Here is an 18789-nt window from a genome sequence, read left to right as displayed (position 1 = left end):
TTTTTATTGAACATTTACCCCAGGAACTTGCCCAACGTGTTCTCTCGTTCTCTTTATCGAAAAAGAAGAAACGCGTGATTATAGAAATTATAAAAATTATTTTATTTCATCATTCTATAATCAAAAGATAATCATAAAGTATTAAAAAATGGCAATAAGCTTAAGGTGTCTCTTCAGAAGTAATTTCAAATTACTGAACAACAATATCCTATCACCAGTTTCACACAATGGTAAGAAAAAACTTTTTAACCTCACTTTTTTTATGATTATAGCGACTCTAAAAATATAAATTTTCCAACAAAATTTATTGTTAAAAAATAGCTTTAATTTAATATGTAAGGTATTAAGAGAATTGTTTTATTTTATTGTCACCGGTATTTCAAATCTCTTTTCTATGTATTTTCCCCTAATTGACAAAAATTTCTCAAGAACCAGGTATAATAGAAAGAATGGCTAAAGAATTTTGTAATTTTCTTTTGCGGTAATTGAATTGACCGACACATTAATGTACCGGTGTTTACTAATCGAACTGAATAAAAATGTATAAATTTAATTATAATAATACGTTAGAATTTAATTTATACGTTTTTTAAATTTAGTTTATTTTTATAATAAAAAAACAAAAAAACTTTTTAGCACAATGATTTTTTGTATACATACTAATTAACTATAATACTTATTGATTTAGAAATTAACTAGCAACAATTCTTACTGCCTTTTTAATATAAAATTAGCAATTTTAAAAATAATAGAATTTAAAAAATTTCTAATTTAAATTTTTGGTGGAAACATTAAAAAAATTCAATTTTGGAGAAATTACAAATAATTGCAGAATTTCAATTATTTTCAAAGAAATTTCTATTTTCAATTATTGTTAATATCTACTATTTTATTAAAATTTCCCTAAAAAAATTCAATTATTTAAACAAAATTTTAATAAAATTGTATGTAAACATTTAATTATTTTCATAAAAAATAATTTTAAATTCTAGACAATAATAATTGAATTAAAATGATGAAAATAATTTTGATGAAGTTACAGTAACAACATTCTTATAATATAAAATAATGATTTTTATTACTTGGTCATCTTTAATTATATTTATTTATTATAAAACATGAAGAAATCGATCACTCCGAGTGATATAATTTAAAAAAATAATTGAATTTTTTCCAAGGATTTATGAAAATTTTAGAAAATAATTGAATTCTTTTCTGAAATTTTATTAAAATTTTGTTTTAAAAATAATTGAATTTTTGCTAAGAATTATATTAAAATTTTTTGAAAATATAAACAATAATAATTAATTTTGTACTTAATACTTAAGTGAATTTTAAAAATTTTGATTATGAAATTATTTAAAAATTTATATTTGAAAATAAAAAATTTTCTATTGAAATGTAAATTTTTAATATTTCTTTTAGTCACAAGATCAATCTACACTCCCAGTGCATTGGGCATGGACGGTTACACAGACACGAGAAAAAATACCGCCTCACGATTTCAATCAGTATCAGAAACTTTTCGTGCAAAAATGATGGAATTTATAAAGGAAGAAAACAAAAGTTTAATATTCACCGAGGATTTAAAGGCAATGTTGCATATTGTAGAAAATAATGATGATGATATTAATCTTTTAGTGAAAATGCTAACAAAATATAATGCTCAAAATAATGAGCTTAGATTTGGAAATTATGTGTTTGGTCCCATTGTAATGAGAGCATTTTATTTCTTGGACGTGCCAGATGTGGCTTTACAAATGTTCAAAGACAGTACAATGAGTGGATTTTTTGATCAATTGACATCGTACCAAATTTTGCTTTGTCTTTTATTTAAACATAATAAATTCGTTGAAATGAGGGAAACTTACGATATAATAAGAACTAAAAATACTGGAAGCGTTGTACATCCACATAATTCCATTTTAGTATTATTAGCCGGATGTTACAAGGAGGTATTGAAATTTTTCTTTATTTTAATTAATTTTTTAATTTTAATTATTAGAATATCATTGACAGAAGTTAATTCTTTTAGAATACACCAGAAAGCTTCGAATATGCAATGAATATTTGGTCGGACCTAAGAAAACGAGGATATGAAGCGACTCGCAAAAGTGTTTGCTTAATGGCCCTTTTATCAATTCGACAAGAAAAACCTGAATTTGCAATTGAATTTTTGTCAAACTTTGCATTATTGCGACATATTGATATCAGATGTACAAAAATTGAAGCCTTCACAGCTTGCAAGAGATTTGTGGATATCTATCACTTCTTGAATAAAATGTTGCAGTCGGATAAATTTATTCCAGGAACCACCAGACCTATAACATTCTTTAAAGACACAGTAAGTTTATTTTATTTACAAAGACTTAAAAAAAAATTTATTTCCGTAATTTCACAATTATAAATTGTTATTTAATTAAATCATTTTTGATTCAATTAATTAAAAACTCAATTCTCACAGATTGAAAATTTGGAGAAAGCCTTGCAAGAAAATGGTCCAGGAAATGAAGATCTTCAGAATCTAATAAATGAAATGAGAATTCGAAATCTCATTCAGGACACGGTAAGAGTTCCTTTGTGCAATTAAATAAAACTATTAATAACTGTAAAAAATTAAAATTAATTATTAATTAATAATATTTTAATTAATTTTTAATTAATTATTAATTAATAATATAAATTATTGTTAATTTTTCAGACATTGGTAGAATCATTGTTGCAGCCAATAGACAGACGAGCACCAACTGATAATAAAAATGACCCATCAAGATTTCCAAATAGACGAAATTTCCAAGATTTTGAACAAACGAAATTTTCAATGAGACGTTAGGTTTAATTATTAATTTATTAAGAGTAGTATGGGAAATTTTAAAGAATAATGAATTCAAAAAATTATGAAAACAATTTTTTTAGTTTTCCAAAGCATTAAAAACGCATTTATAAAATAATTATAATAATACAACAAAATATTTCAAAGAAATAGTCATTTCTAATGTGTAAGAATCCTTTAAAAAGTAAATAAAGAAAATCGTTTTTAATTAATTTATTGTTTATTTTTGAAAAAAAAGATACAAATTTAATTTATAGATTTTAACAATTTTTTTTTTGTGTTTTTTTAAAAACATTTTATTTTTTTTTTTACTTTTATATAACTAAATATAAGTTTTTGCAACATTATCGGCGACTAAACTTGCTTTCTCTTCATTTTGCAAGAGCCATTTGGACGAGTTTTTTGCATTTGATAGACTTTTTCTTATAACAGAAGAAAATACTGTTAGCCAATGAGCACTTGGTTTTGAATCTTTACTCGCACATCTGAAACAATTAAGAAAGAATTTGAAATTTTTAAAAACAGAAACAATTTTGATAAATCATAAAAAATTAAATTCTATTAAATTTTCTTCCGCAATTTAGGAACTTTTGAATTGCAATGAATTTTTAATTAAAACACCTTTTTTATTTCAGTAAATAATTAAATTTCAAAATAACTTTTTCCAAATTAATAATTATAATTAACTTTTATAAAAGATTTTATTTGATAACAATTGCAATTTTCAGAATTAATTGAATTTTAAAAGATTGTATCTAAAATTTTGGAAAATTTCAATCTTTTTTAAAGAAATTAATAATATAACTAATTATTAAAGTTTTATTTAATATTATTTATTTAAGCCTAATTTATTTCATGTTCAGAAAAAAATTAGATTTTTGAGAAATTTTAATTCAATTTTTTACAGTTACTTGAATTTTTAAAAACATTTTATCAAAGAATTACAAAGTTTATTAGATTTTCTGAAATTGAATTGAAAATAATTAAATTTGTTACTGAACATAATTAGAAATTAAAAAAAATATAATTAAAGTTTCACAAAATTTTGAAATTAAAATTCGGAAAAATTTAAATTTTGAAAAATTTTATTTTAAACTCATTAAAATTAGTCTTTTAAAATATTTCAATTCTGTTGTTTAAAGATAATTGAATTTTTATAAAAAATTAATTAAAAAATTTCGAAACAATTGAAATTTTTTAAAATTTTATAAAAAATACTTGAATTTAAAAAATGTTTAAACTAAAATTTTTTGGAAATTTCAATGTATTTTAAAGAAATCAATAATACTTAATCAATTATCTATTAAAAAAAATTGTGTCAATTTTATAGAATTTTATTTAAAATACTGAAAAAATTAGGTTTCTAAGACATTTAAATTCAATTTTTTAAATTTACTTGAATTTTGTGAAATTGAATTGAAAATCATTAAATTTGTCACTGAATTTTATTAGCAATTTTTTTTTTAAAATCGGTTTCAAAAATTGTTTTGAAAGTTTAGAAAAGTTATATTCCAAATTCCCTAAAATAAAGTTTTAAAATATTTCAATTCTATTTTTTTAGAGATAATTGAATTTTTAAAAACAAATAATTAAAAATTTTCGAGATAATTGAAATTTACAAAAAATTGTATTAAAAATAATAAAATTTTAAAAGCTTTTAAACTTTTTGATAAATTCAATATTGTTTTAAAGAAATTAATAATAATTAATTAATACTAAAAAATTATTTAAGTTTTAAGTTAATTTAATTGCAAATTCTGAAAAAAATGTGGTTTCTGAGAAATTTTAATTCAATTTTTTAGTGTTACTTAAATTAATTAAATTTTTTAAAATTGATTTAAAAATAATTAAATTTGTCATTGAATTTTAATAGAAATTCTTTTAAAGCATTCACATTGAAAATAAAGTTTCAGAAACCTTTAATTAAAATTCGGAAAAATCTTATTTTAATTAGTATTTTTAGTATTTATTTTTTTATTAGTATTTTAAAACATTTCAATTCTGTTGTTCTAAAACAATTGAATTTTTATAAACAAATAATTACAAAGTTTTGAAATAATTGAAATTTGATTAAAAGTAATTTAATTTTTTTTTTAAAGAAATCGGTTCAAATTTTTGAAAATAATCAGCTACAGTAAACAGAGACCTTTAAAGTTTCAAATCAAGTTTTTGCTATTAAAAATTATCATTTTTTAAAATAATTGAACTCTCCTTGAATTTTTAAAAAATATAAATTTGGGAAAAAGGTCAATTTTCTGTCTGTAAATTAGGGAAAAACGAAATTTAATTTTTGTTTGCAACCCTGTTGAAATAAAATAGAATTTTTAAATTATAATATTTTCTGTTAAAATGTTTACCGTGGTAATAAAGCAGCAAGTAGAATAGACCAGCTTTCAACGTTCGCCGGGAATGAATGAATTGCTTGTAAAACAGATTTTATTCCATCTCTTCCACGAGAATCAATGAGATCGCTGAGTGCTTTGAGACATGCAATTTGAGCAGTTTGCTGAGAGGTGGCCCTTCTGCCTAAAATTAATCCCTTTTGAGCACAATTTCTAAATGCCCTTGTATCAACTTCAAGCAAAAATCTCGCCAATGTGATCCAAAGTCTCTCGTCACCTGTTGACATAAAACATTATTTTTATTATTCGATCCTTTTAATATTCGAATATTATTTTTATTATTCGAATATTCCTTTTAATATTCAAATATTAGTTTTATTATTTGACTACAAGAATAAATTACCTGGATGTTTATGAACGAATTTAGAAACGACTCGAATTGCGTCAACAATATCATTTTGAATGAGGCAAAAATAGGCAGAAAGCAAAGCGATATGATGTCTATAATCTTCATGATCCTCGTAAACTTTAAGTTCATTTAAAACCAAGGCAGTTAAATTTAAATCATTATGAAGCAATCCCAATGCAGCAGCGGCGAGTAGACCAGAAACAATTGGTGGTTGAATTTCTATACATTGAAACAGAAGTGTTTTCACATCGTCAATTCCTTGGAACATGCTAGCCATTGCTGCCATCGCACACAAAATATTCGCCTTATCAGATCCACTTTTTGCAAACCATTGGAGAACCACCTCGTAAGAGGAATACGATTCCTCGTAACGTTCAGCTAAAAAATAAACAGCAATAATTAAAATTAACATACCTGAAGTTAAAACAATTTAAATTAATACAAATACTGAAATTAAAAATACGAAAAAAATACTAAAAAGAAAATTACTACTAAAATAAAAATAGTAAAAATTAACACAAGGACTGAGATTAAAAATACCTTTGAACAGTGCCAGCGCTAATAGACAATGCGACTTGAAATTAGGTGTCTTAATTTTTTGATTGACTTCAATGGAGTCAATATAATTTCCAACTTGAATCATTATTCGAGATAAATTCACGAGCGCAGCATCTTTCTCTGAATCGTTGCTAACGCATTCCAATGAAGCTGAAAACTGATCAATTGCCGAGCGATAAAGTTTTTTTCGCTCCAAAAGAAGACCATTAGCATTACGAGCGTACGCATCATTTGGAAAATGATCTTTAACAGAAAGGAATTATTTATTTTACCTTTATCTTTGAAATATTCAATTTTAATATTAAAATTTGAAATTTGAATATAGAAAATACTATTCAAATAACAAGTTATCACTACATCGATTACTCACTTAAATAACGAGCAATTTCATCCAATGCGACCGAAATAGCGTGCATATTTTCAATACTGTAAACATACAGATCGTCTTTTTTCGCTTCAGGATCTAAAAGTGTTGTCAACACCCAATGACAATAACTAATAGAACCTTGATTATGATAACCAAGTTGTGTCGCGTGTCTAAATAAATCCATTGCTTCCTTCCTCGCTAATTTCTCTGCAATTATTCCTTGGCCTATCCAACTATTAACATACGCAGGATCAGCTCTCTGAGCCCAGGAAAATGCCTCATTGGCTTTATAAAAATCTCCTGGAAGACGAAAAAATTACATTTCAGTTAAAAGTTATTCCTTAGTAAAAAAAATTTAACAAGAAGGATATTTTTTATTTAAAAGAACAACTTTTAGTTTAAAAAAACCAATTTTTAATTCAAAAAAATCTTAAAAGAAGATTTAAGAAGAATTTAAGAAGATTTAAAAGAAGAAGAAGTAAAAAACATATTAAAAGTTTAAACGCAAAATGTGAATAAAATTTACCTAAATGTAAATACAATGATCCCAAATTTGCCCAGGAAACTGCGTTATTAGCTTCCTTGTCAATTGCAACGACAAAAGAATGTTGAGCTAGTGCGTAATTTTTAATCTCCTCAGTCATACAAATCACTCCGAGAAGATTCCAATGAATCCAAGTCGATGGCGAAAGTCTAATTGCTTGTTTCGCTGCCTCGAGACTTTTTTTAGCAACAGTTTTCGTATCAATTGATGGATTTAAAGAAAATTGTGCGAGATAACAACGGGCCAAATCGTGCCAAAGTAGAGGAGATTCTTTCGATAAATGTAAAGCACGACAATAACATCTGTAATTAAAAAATAAAACTATTAACTCAAAATTAATTAAAAATTTACAACTTAAAATACATTAAAAATAAATAACTTGAAATTAAATAAAATGAAATGACTAGAAATTAATTAAAATAAAATGACTAGGAATTAATTAAAGTGAAATAATTAGGAATTAATTAAAGTGAAATGACTAGAAATTAATTAAAAATAAATGACTCAATTTAATTTTGAAAATTAAATTATAAAATGAAATTACCTTATGGCTAATAAAAATATTTCCTCTCTTTTAATTATTATACTGTCATCGGAACTTTCTAAATTTATCACTTTTGGTGCAACACTTAGATAACTAAATTTTTCAGGCATCACTGCAACAATATAACAAGCATCACCGAATAATTTCCAAATACAAGAAAAATCACTTCTAACAATAGCAGCTTCCACTAAATAATTAACTGCCTCTTGAATATTCTCTCTTGCCCTCACAAATTGTTGATTCGTAATATAATTCTTCGCGATACTTAAATGTGTCTCAGCTAAACCCTTAAGTGCTGGTAAATTATCTTTATTTTCATTCAAAACTTTGGTGAAATTTTCCTTCGCTTCGTCATGCTGACCAATCAACTAAAATTATTGTTGAAAAAAAGAATACGATTATTCGTAAAAAATTTTAAATACTTATAAAAAATAGAAAAAGATAAAAAAGCTATCAATTTAAAAAAGAAATAAGATAAAAATTCGATTATTCGTAAAAAAAAAAGATTTTTTTTTCCTGATGAAATACTGACCAGTTTAATATTGGCAAGTTGAATAAGAGGATAAAAAGTTTCGGGATTCAATTGAAAAGCTCGTTGATAAGATCTCAAAGCACATGTGTGAGCTCCTCGAGCTAAATAAGCGTCTGCCAAACATTCCCAAGAGTGACTGGAAAAAAATAATTTTATTTTAAATTAAAAAGAAAGATTCAAAGTAGATTAAAAAGAAGAAAAAAAAGAAAAATACGAGGAATTTAAAAGAAAAATTATCAAAGTTGAAAAGTTAATTTTACTTGTCACTTGGATCAATCTTGATGGCACTTCGCAGAGCTTGAATTGATTGAGAAACATCATTACGTTCCAGTAATTGTAATCCTAATTGAAGCCACGCCCATTTCGGTCCATTTCCTTGTGATGTTAATTTTTGCAATAATTCCAAATTTTCGTCCTAAAAATACAATATTTTATCGTTGAATTGAAATTGAAATTTTTACATAGAATACAACTGAATTGAAAACGTTTACATTATTTTTTTTCTTTTTCTCAATTTTCAATTCAGTTGTAAAAAAGAGAGAAAAGAATTGAAAATTCAGTTTTGTAGAAAAGAGAAAAAAGGAATTGAAAATTCAGTTATAAAGAATAGAGAAAAAAAGAATTGAAAATTCATTTGTAATAGAGAGAAAAAAAGAATTGAAAATCCAATTGTAAAGAATAGAGAGAAAAAGAATTGAAAATGCAGTTGTAAACAAAAAAAAAAAGAATATAATAAATAAATCGACTCACGCTGCACTGTAAAAGCCTGTAAGCAGTACTCAAACCAATACCAGCTTGCTCCGAATCGGGATTAATAAGTAATGCCTTTTGATAACATTTTTTAGCTCGTTCAACATCATTTCCATGCTCAATGTAATAATTACCCAAGTAAACGAAACATTCCCAATTATAAGGATCGGCGTGAATTCCCTTTAAAAATGCCATTAAACTATGACCAAAATCCGACATTTCCCAATGAATTTTACCCAATGTTAACCATGCCTCAGGTGATTCTAGAACAGAACCAACAACATCGGCGGCCTCTTCCAAATTACCATGATTTTTTAAATCAATTGCTCTCAAAACTGCAACTTCGATTTTCAATTCTAAATTATTTTTCAATTCGTCGAGTAATATTTGCCCTTTCGAATCATGTAAATTCACATAAGCTCGAGCAATAAGTAATTGACGCTTCAACGAATTCTCTGGCACTAACTGTTTTAGAAATAAAAAGAAACATGTATAAATTAGAATAAACTATAAAATTCGAATAGAAAATAAAATATAGAATTAGAATAAAAAATAAAATATGTAAAATTAGAATAAACATAAAAAATAAAATATAGAATTAGAATGAAAACTGAAATACAAAATTGGAATAAAAAATAAAATATAGAATTAGAATGAAAACTGAAATGTAAAATTTGAATAAAAAATAAAATACAGAATCAGAATAGAAAATGAAATGTAAAATGTAGAAATAGAATAACAACTGAAATAAAAAAATAAAATATAGAATTAGAATAAAAACTGAAACATAAAATTGTAATAAAAAATAAAAAAAATAGGATTAGAATAAAGAATAAAATTGTAAAATTGTTTCCAAAGTTCCATAAAAATTGAAATAATTGCTTCATACTTGATTGTACTTTTGTAAAGCCTCCTCCCACTTGTGTTTACTGGTACTTTTAACTAAAGCCTCAAATAATGTAAAATGAACTCTACTCTGAAGATTACTGTGATTATTATCTTGTAAAATTTTCTGAGCATGTACAGCGGCACTCTCGGCCTCTTCCCAACAGCAGAGTTTTGCATTTATTTCACTCAATAGAACCCAAGAGTGAATCCATTTTGATTTAGAAGCAACGACATAGTTGAGAATTGTTCTCGATTCAATGAGACTTTTAATATTAAAGAGATAAACAGCCTTTGCAAAAAATGCAAGATCGGATTCTGCATGAAGGGCAAATAATGCATCGTAAAAAGGAGTTATCTCAATTCCATCACAATGGCCATTTGTAATACTCTGCTCCGAATAAACACGGCAAATCCATTCTTAAAATAAAAATAATTTTCACAATTATCAAGAATATATTGTAAATTGAAAATAAAATTATTTCTCTATGAGGAAGCAATAAAATTTTGTAAAAATTAAATTCAATAAAAGTTAAACTTCAATGTTTTTTGTTTCTTAATCTTTTTGTGACAATGTCCTTTTTGAATTTTTTAAATTTGAAAATATATAAATTCTTTCATAAGGCATCCAATTAAAGTTGTATTGAAAATAATTGAATTTCTGCGTAGAATTTGATTATTTATAAAAATAATTCAATTCATACGAAGAACTTTTATTAAAATTTTCGAATACAATTGAATTGTTTTGAAAAATTTTAATAATAAATTAAATACTGCGTTTCGCGCGTTTTTAATTGCTGCCTAATAATAAAATCTATCTTAATATTCATTAAAAATGAATATTAATAATAAAATAGTGAGAATAATAGCATTTTCCTTTTACCCAATGGATAAATGTCCTCGGGGAAAATCCCGTGCATTTTTGCTGCTTCAATTAATAACAAAGACAATTTATCAAGTTTGTAAAGAACTCTCAAATATTTCTTGTAATAATCGTGCTTATTAGAAACATCTCCGTCCATAATTATTGAATTCAAAGTACTTTCAAGAACAATGTCGTGCTCATTGGGAAGCTTTGGATATTGCGTGAGAATTGATACGAGAGTTAAATCCATTTGCTTTATTAAATCAACTTCGTCAAATATTTCACGTGCTTCACATAATTCCGAAATCGCTTTGCCCAGAACTTTATCGTCTTTTAATTGCAATAAAATTCTCTCCAAACTGCTCAAATAATGTGTAATTTTTCCAGAATTACTGAAACGAATAATTAAATTCCATTAATAAATTCTGTATACAAATTAAATTAAAATAAAAAATAGAAACTTGAACCCAAGTCAAATGTGGAAAATTAAATTAAATATTTGATTATTAATTTAAAAGGAATCCAAACAGAAAATTGATTTTCAAAATACGAAAGAAAATATACCTTTCTATTTTCAAAAGTTTACAATAAACTGGAATTAATTCCAACCATGTTTGAGGAATATCTTCTTCTTTTTCATAAAATGCAACGAGTCCTTGCCAAGCAATAGGATTATCGGGATGAATTTCAGTTGCTTTTTTAAGCGGTACAGGAGTTTGTGATTTGAGATTTTCAGTATCTCGCATTGCTGCCGCGAGTAATACAAGAGCTCCATAATTTGTCTTTTCTTCTTTTAATATTTTTTTACATAATTTAATAGTGTCGGTGAATTTATTTTCTTTAAACAATTCACGTGCTTCCTTTAAAGCGGCTTTATTTTCCTTTGACATTGTCAACAATAAACATTAAGCGGTATTTTTCTATTTTACTATCTGCGTTCTCTATAATATTTAAATTCAAATTTATTTTAAAAAGAAAAAGAAAAAAATGTTCTGCGTGTGTCACACACAGTCACAGAATTTTAAACAAATAATATGTTTTTTTTTTTAATAAAAAACACTTCAAAACAATTTCCGCAATTTCCAAACAAAGTATATGATCATATGTTTTTGCGACTGCAGCGATCCTTGTGGTCTTGTTCTGAAATACTTAGTTAAATTTTGTTATTGTTGAGCTTTTTGAATCAATTTGAATGATTAATTTAAAGATTTGAGAGATTAAATTATTGAGTTGGAAAAAAATTATAGCTTTAGAGTTAAAATCAGAATTAAATGTGTAAATAAACACTGGGAATTTTTTTTTGAGAATAATATTGAGAAAATTGATTATAATTCAAAAAGTAGATGATAGGGGGTTTGGAAAACTATATAGGGTGGAGCTGAAATCAGATCAATGACGGGTGGTTGAAAGGAGTGTTTGTGATTATATTATTTTGACTTTTTTGTCTTTTAATTATGGTATTTAAATCATAATAAAAACACATTCAATTAGTAGCAAGCTTCTTGTAAACAATTTTTACCAAAAAATACTAATTTTACACGAATAAGTCTCGAGGGTCTCGAGTTATGTTTCTGATGCCGAGTTTTGATTAGTGTGTCAGTGATTGACAGGACAATTAAACCCAAACACAAGACTATATTTTCCAGGTACGAAAATCATTTGTTTTGATTGTTATTAATTAGCTAATTTTTGCTTCAGCTAATTTTTCCTTTATATGTAATTTTTAAAGCTTAGTTAATTATTTAAGTTAAATTTTACAAAAACCAATCTTTTTATTTAAGCAAAAAAAAAACAAATCGGCAAATTTTCAGATTATGACAGGAGAAGATACGGAAATATGTGGGTTTATAGACGTAAAACTCCCGGGCAACAAAGGAGTGAGTCAAAAAGTGAAAAAACGAACATTAGCAGGATGGAAAGCGTGGAAGAGACATTGGTGTGCTGTGAGGAAAATGAATGGAAATCAAGGCATCGAGATTGTTTTGGATTACAATATTGCCAGTGCAAAATCAGTTGTTCCAAATGAAAAGGATAATCGAATAAAAATTTCGCCCAATTCTCTAATCTATCGAACTGAATCAAAGACGAAGCAATTTTCATTTGGCATTTTTACTCTAAAAGATAAAAAACCACTTTTATATTTATCCGGAGCTTCCGAAACTGATACTCAACGATGGATGGAGAATTTACGACAATTATTGAGACCAAGAAAACATCGCTTTATGGAAGGATCACTCAGTATTTCGATTATAGACAATACACATTCCAAATCTAGTGGTTTAACAGGTATACGAATTTTGTTTTATAAAAATTCATAATTATTATGAAAATGATTAAAAAATTTTATTCTAAAAAATCAGCTTCAATTTTTGAATAATTTCAGATTCAAAATTTAAAATATTCAATTATTGTATAATAATTTTCAATTCAATTCAATTCAATTTTGATAAAATTTATTTATTAGAATTAAATTTTACCAAAAATTTTGTTTATTTAATAGATAAAATTTATTTATTAGAATTAAATTCAATACATTTTTAATTAAAATTCTTGTTAATAATTTAAATATTTTCATTAATAATAAAATTCTTCGGAGAAATTGAATTATTTTTAGTACAATTTTAATTAAAATCCTCTAAGAAATTTAAATAATATTCTTTGAAATAATTGAATTTGTATTTTCACATTTTTGTTATATTATTTTATTCTCATTTTCATAAATAATAAATTATTTCGTACGAATTTAATTACTTTAAATAAAATTGTAATAAAGTTCTTTGCGTAAGAATTGAATCAATTTCATAAGTTATAAAATTCTTCTAAGGAATTCAATTATTTTTGTAAATTTTAATAAAATTCTTCGCAGAAATTTAATTATTTTGATAAATAATAATTATAAATTAAAATTTTAATAATATCTACGCAGAAATTCAATTATTTCTATTATTAATAAAATTCTTCGCAGAAAATCATTTATTTTTAATACAATTTCAATAAATTTTCTTAATAGAATTCAATTATTTTTAAAAATTTGAATAGAATTCTTCGAAAGAATTCAATTGTTATAAAATATTTTGATAAAATTTGTTTATTACAATTTAAGTTAATACATTTTTAATAAAAATTCTTGGTAACAATTTAAATATTTTCATTATTAATAACATTCTTCGGAGAAATTCAATTGTTTTGAGTATAATTTTAATAAAATTTCACTAAAGTATTCAATTTTTTTTTAAATTGTTAGAATATTTCTCGAAATGATTAAATTATTTTCATAAATAAATTTCTTGGCATAAATTCAATTCTTTTCAATTCAATTTTAATAAAATTTCTCCAAAGAGTTCAATTATTTTCAGAAATTTTAATAAAATTTTGCAAAAAATTAATTATTAAATTTAACTATTTTCAAAAAATTTTCATAAAATTCAATAATTAAATTTTTAGTAATAAATATTAATTTACATTTAATTATTCTGAAAAGTTGAAAAACATTCTGCGTAAAATCTAATAATAATAAAATTACTCGAAAGAATTCAATTATTTTTAATAAACTTTTATAAAATTCTTCACAGAAATTCAATTTTTTTCAGAATTTTTTATAAAATTTTTATTCAATTTCTAGAAAGAATTGAATTATTTTCAATAAAATTTCTATTAAATTCGTCAAAATAATTTTCAAGAATTTAAATGTTTTGATAAATACTAAAATGCTTTGCAGGAGTACAATATTATTTTCAATACAATTTGAATAAAATTCCTCGGAAGAATTAAATTATTTTAAAAAATTTTAATAAATTTCTTCTCAAAAAATTCAATTATTTTTTTAATTAACTTATTTAAAATTCTTCATAAAAAATTATTATTTATTATTAAATAATTCTTTAGAAGAATTCAATTATTTTCAAAAATTTTGACAAAATTTGTTTATTAGAATTTAATTATTTTCAATATATTTTTAATTAAAATTCTTGGCACAAATTTAAATATTTTGATTGATAATAAAGTTCCTCGCGTGAATTCAATTATTTTCAATGCAACTTTAATGAAATTTCTCAAAAGTATTCAATTATTTTCCAAAATTTTTGATGATATTCTTGGAATGAATTCGGTTATTTTCAAAGTTCTTGTTAAAATTCTTCGCAAGAATTTAAAGATTGTCAAAATATACATTAAGTTTAAAATTGAAATCATGTAAAAAGAAAAATTATTAAGAAAGTTAGGAAACAAAAAAGCGAAAATCTAACTTCAAATTGCGAACACTTTACTGGATTACAAGAATTTTTAATATAGAAGATAGATCATAGATAATGCAATCCATGGACGAATTAATTGAATTGAATTTTTTTAATCAACAGGTCTTCACGGTGATTTAATAGCCAGTAATTTAGGAGTATTTATAAAAGACGCTCATTCAGGAGAGATAGTACAAAATTTCGAATGGAAAGAATTTAACGAATTTCATTTATCGACAAACGGTCGTCCTGACGATGTGAAGAGAATTTGCGTCATACACACAACAAAAGAATTTCGTGGCGGTGTCGGTGAACTTTATATATTTTGTCTAAACGCTCAACGATTATTGCAAGATTTTGTAACGCAAGGTCGTGGTCCAAAGCACAAAATTTTTGCCCAACGGCCATTGAGTCGTAGTGAAGGTGATCTCAGGATATCAATATACAATGACGAGGATAATCAATCTTTTCCAGCATTAAAAAGCAAAGCCACTTCGAGTCTGATAAATGCAGGTCTCGGATTAATTCTCTCATCGAAAACAAGTCGAGACAATAGTGAAGCATTACAAACAAAAATTCATACACGTGCAATTGACAATGTCTATGAATCAGAACCAGCGTCAAGTAATCCAAATTTTGTCGCCAGTTTTGATCAATTAAAAAGTCCCTGTCCAAAGAGAGTCTCGAATATTTCAATAGCATCGGGAATTTATGAGGAGATTGTCGATGATGGAAAAATAACGATAAAAAATAAAACGGTTCCATCACATTTATACGAGGATCCCGAGGATGTTATTCTAAATTCGGATATTTTACATTTTCAACCACCGCCTCTACCACCACGACATCAAGGCGCTTCGAATTCTAAAAAGAATGGAAGGTTAGTTTTGTTAATGGTCAATTAAATTTTATTTACCTTTTTTTCCGATTATTCAATAAAATTTTGTTTCTTTCGAAAATTTTAGTCCCAGTGATGATGGATTGGATTCGGAGGGAGGGACAAGATCTACAACGCCAAATACTCAATCGGATGCGACACCAACTCCCGAGGAAAAGGTAATAAATCGCAATTTAATCGATACCTCTGATTACGTTCCAATGTCACCCTGCATAAAAATCACGCACAAATCTGAAGAATTAAATACATCACAAGAAGGAGTTTATATGGTAATGCGATAAAAATGCTTTCACTCATTTCAAACTTTGAAAAGAAATTATATCCGTTCGAAAATTAAAGGCTTCGCACTTATCTTCTAAAACCTTTTTTTTCTATTTTTTACTATTTTTCTACTGCTTTCCTAGTTTTGTGCCACTGAAAGCTAATTTTTTTCTAATGAAAATAATCACTACTTAAAATCTGCTAACAGTTGAAATAAAAAAATTAATATTCCTTTTCCTCAAAATAATAATTATAAATTCAGGAATCACCAATTCACCTTAAAATTTTCCGTTTTATATAAATATATTAATTTTATCACTAAATTTAACTTTATTAATTCAAATTAATATAATTTAATCTTTGTCGATTCACATTTCAAACGATTAAAATTTTACCTGCTAATAAAAAACTACAATTGACTAAAATTAAAATACATTAATTAATTTCCAAAGTAATTTATTTCATCTAACGTTTTTTAACAACTTTTTTGAAAAATAATTTACTTTCTCATCTTAAAAATTTTAAAAATATAAATAGAGGTACAATTGCAATTTCTAGAAATAATCAATTATTTTACGAATTATTTATTATTACCTATATTTAAATAATTGAATTATCGTAAAACTTAACTTAACTTTTAGAAAATAATTGACTATTAGAAGCATTACAATAGGTAATTTTTTTTTTGAAATAATTAAATTTCGAAAGATTTTTAAATTAAAATCATTGAAATTGTCAAAAAAAATTTTTAAATTCAATTATTTTCAAAAATTTACATAAAAATATTTTTTTCTATAAAAAAAATCACAATTTTTTTTATGAAATTAAATTTTCTTTAAAAAACGTAAATTAAAATTTAAAAAAAAAATAATTTTTTGGACTTATCTACAAAATTTGTGAAAAATCAAATATTTTCGTATTTTTGTAATTAAATTTCTTTATAAAAATTGGATTATTTTTTAATATTTTCCAAATTTTACAGTAAAAAATTCCATTATTTTCTGAAAGTTTTATACTAATTTTTAGATTATTTTTTTATTTTTATAAAAAATTATTAAAGTTTTGAATAATTTCATTAAAATTTTTTTTTAAAATAATTGAATTCTGGAACAATAGCAGTTTTAATTTTCAGATTATTTTTTTCATTTTTATAAACATCTATTAGACTTTTGAATAATTTTATTTGAAAATTCTAAAAAATAATCGAATTTTGGAAGAGTTTTTAGAAATAATTAAATTTTAAAAGGTTTTGCATTGAAATTGTTTAAAATTTTGTTTCCAGTGGCAAAAAAATAAAAATACAATCCTTCCTCTATAAGAAAGCATTAGATATTTAACAAAAATTATTCAAGTTTTGAATATATTTAATTCATAAATTCTTAAAAAAAATGATTTTTTTTTAATAATTGTACTTAAATTTTTTTGAAAATAGTTGAATTTAACGAAAATAATTTTAAAAAATTGAAACAATCGGAAAATTTGTCAAATTTTTTGAGATAAATTTTATATTTCAAATTATTTAAAAATAATTGAATTATACCAAAATTTTGTATCATTTTAATAATTATTTTTAATGAGTGCGAAGCCTAAAATTATATCCGTCATAAAATAATGAAAACTAACGAAAAAACAAGAAACGAATTAAATATTCATATCCGAGAAGTTATTTCTCAATTTTCAGTCAATTGTTGTATTTAAAAACAAATAGAACAATAATTCAAATTTTTTATATTTTACTTCATGTGACACAAATATATTTTCGTCAATATGAAAATTGAGCTCAAAAATTGAGTCTCGATAATATTTATTATATAAAATATAGAAAAATAATTAAAATAAGAATACTGCTACGCACTTTATCATCGTGCTTTTTGTGAAAATTTTTTAAAAGCGTGACATTGTGATAATTCATCATAACTATATCATAAATAGAAAAAGCTCAAAAAAAAATGTAATTGAATCTTCATCTATAATGTTATGTCTATATTGTACTAATTATCTAATCACTGCCTTTAAATGTGTGCCTCTGGTTTCTCAAAAATTGAGCCACGATATTTATTTGAACTATATTCATTATATTTAAAACGTTTTACACTCACAAAAAGTTCTCATTTTTACCCGAATGTAAAAAGTATCAAAACATATCAATATTTCCCAAAAAAGTGATATTTTATTTTTAAAAAAAATATTTTTCTCATTAAATTAAATTTTTATTTTAATAAATGAAATTGAAAAAAAAAATAATTAGACACGAATAAAAAAAGAATACTTTCTTCTAGGAAGCAAAATCGCTATATGGGATTATAAATATTATAATAATTGAAAAAATAAAATAGTTGAATAATTTCGTAGCTCAATTCGAACAACATTGTTATTGTTTTGTAGCAAATTATTAATTTAGGCGTGAGGCGATTTGAAAATTGTTTACACATCTGTTATACAAAGGAAAGAAAAAAAAATAGTATACGGATGGGCATTTCGTGATAAATTTAGCTTTTTTATTCGTGTACTAGACACATTTATATATATTATATTATAAAAACTATAGAATAAGATTGAAGGCTTAAGAAAATAAATATACGTATCGTGTGTTCACATTTTGTTGCTTCAAGTTAATTATTTTCGAAAAAGATAAACTGTTGACTTCTTTCGATTAAAGGTTAATTGGTGCAAAATTTTATTGTTAAGATAGCGGAAAATTCTTTTCACTAATGGGAAAAATTAGTTGAAATTTGTAAAGTTAGGTGAAATTTGTAAAATTAGCTGAAA

General features: G+C 24.3%; 3 protein-coding genes across 3 annotated transcripts; 2 read left to right on the top strand and 1 right to left on the bottom strand.

Moving 5' to 3' along the window:
- The first annotated feature begins 24 nt into the window (after positions 1 to 24).
- Positions 25 to 3045, top strand: LOC122509493 (pentatricopeptide repeat-containing protein 2, mitochondrial-like). Its single transcript, XM_043623611.1, has 5 exons — positions 25 to 230; positions 1426 to 1955; positions 2036 to 2344; positions 2465 to 2566; positions 2702 to 3045. The coding sequence occupies exons 1-5, from the start codon at positions 149 to 151 to the stop codon at positions 2831 to 2833; spliced, it is 1155 nt and encodes a 384-aa protein (XP_043479546.1). The 5' UTR covers positions 25 to 148; the 3' UTR covers positions 2834 to 3045.
- LOC122509490 (tetratricopeptide repeat protein 37) lies at positions 3035 to 11741 on the bottom strand. Its single transcript, XM_043623609.1, has 13 exons — positions 11194 to 11741; positions 10648 to 11021; positions 9769 to 10184; positions 8880 to 9344; positions 8390 to 8544; positions 8130 to 8265; positions 7598 to 7965; positions 7036 to 7355; positions 6513 to 6809; positions 6125 to 6385; positions 5579 to 5962; positions 5191 to 5452; positions 3035 to 3318 (listed from the first exon to the last, which is right to left on the bottom strand). The coding sequence occupies exons 1-13, from the start codon at positions 11517 to 11519 to the stop codon at positions 3156 to 3158; spliced, it is 3927 nt and encodes a 1308-aa protein (XP_043479544.1). The 5' UTR covers positions 11520 to 11741; the 3' UTR covers positions 3035 to 3155.
- Positions 11742 to 11989: 248 nt separating this feature from the next.
- LOC122509492 lies at positions 11990 to 16574 on the top strand. Its single transcript, XM_043623610.1, has 4 exons — positions 11990 to 12275; positions 12441 to 12915; positions 14985 to 15741; positions 15827 to 16574. The coding sequence occupies exons 2-4, from the start codon at positions 12444 to 12446 to the stop codon at positions 16038 to 16040; spliced, it is 1443 nt and encodes a 480-aa protein (XP_043479545.1). The 5' UTR covers positions 11990 to 12275; positions 12441 to 12443; the 3' UTR covers positions 16041 to 16574.
- The last annotated feature ends 2215 nt before the right edge of the window (positions 16575 to 18789 follow it).

The sequence above is a fragment of the Leptopilina heterotoma genome, unplaced genomic scaffold (assembly GCF_015476425.1).
Source record: "Leptopilina heterotoma isolate Lh14 unplaced genomic scaffold, ASM1547642v1 Lhet_60, whole genome shotgun sequence".
NCBI lineage: Eukaryota > Metazoa > Arthropoda > Insecta > Hymenoptera > Figitidae > Leptopilina > Leptopilina heterotoma.
The sequence above is the reverse complement of the archived record's forward strand: the minus strand, read 5'-3'. Positions and strand labels throughout refer to the sequence as shown.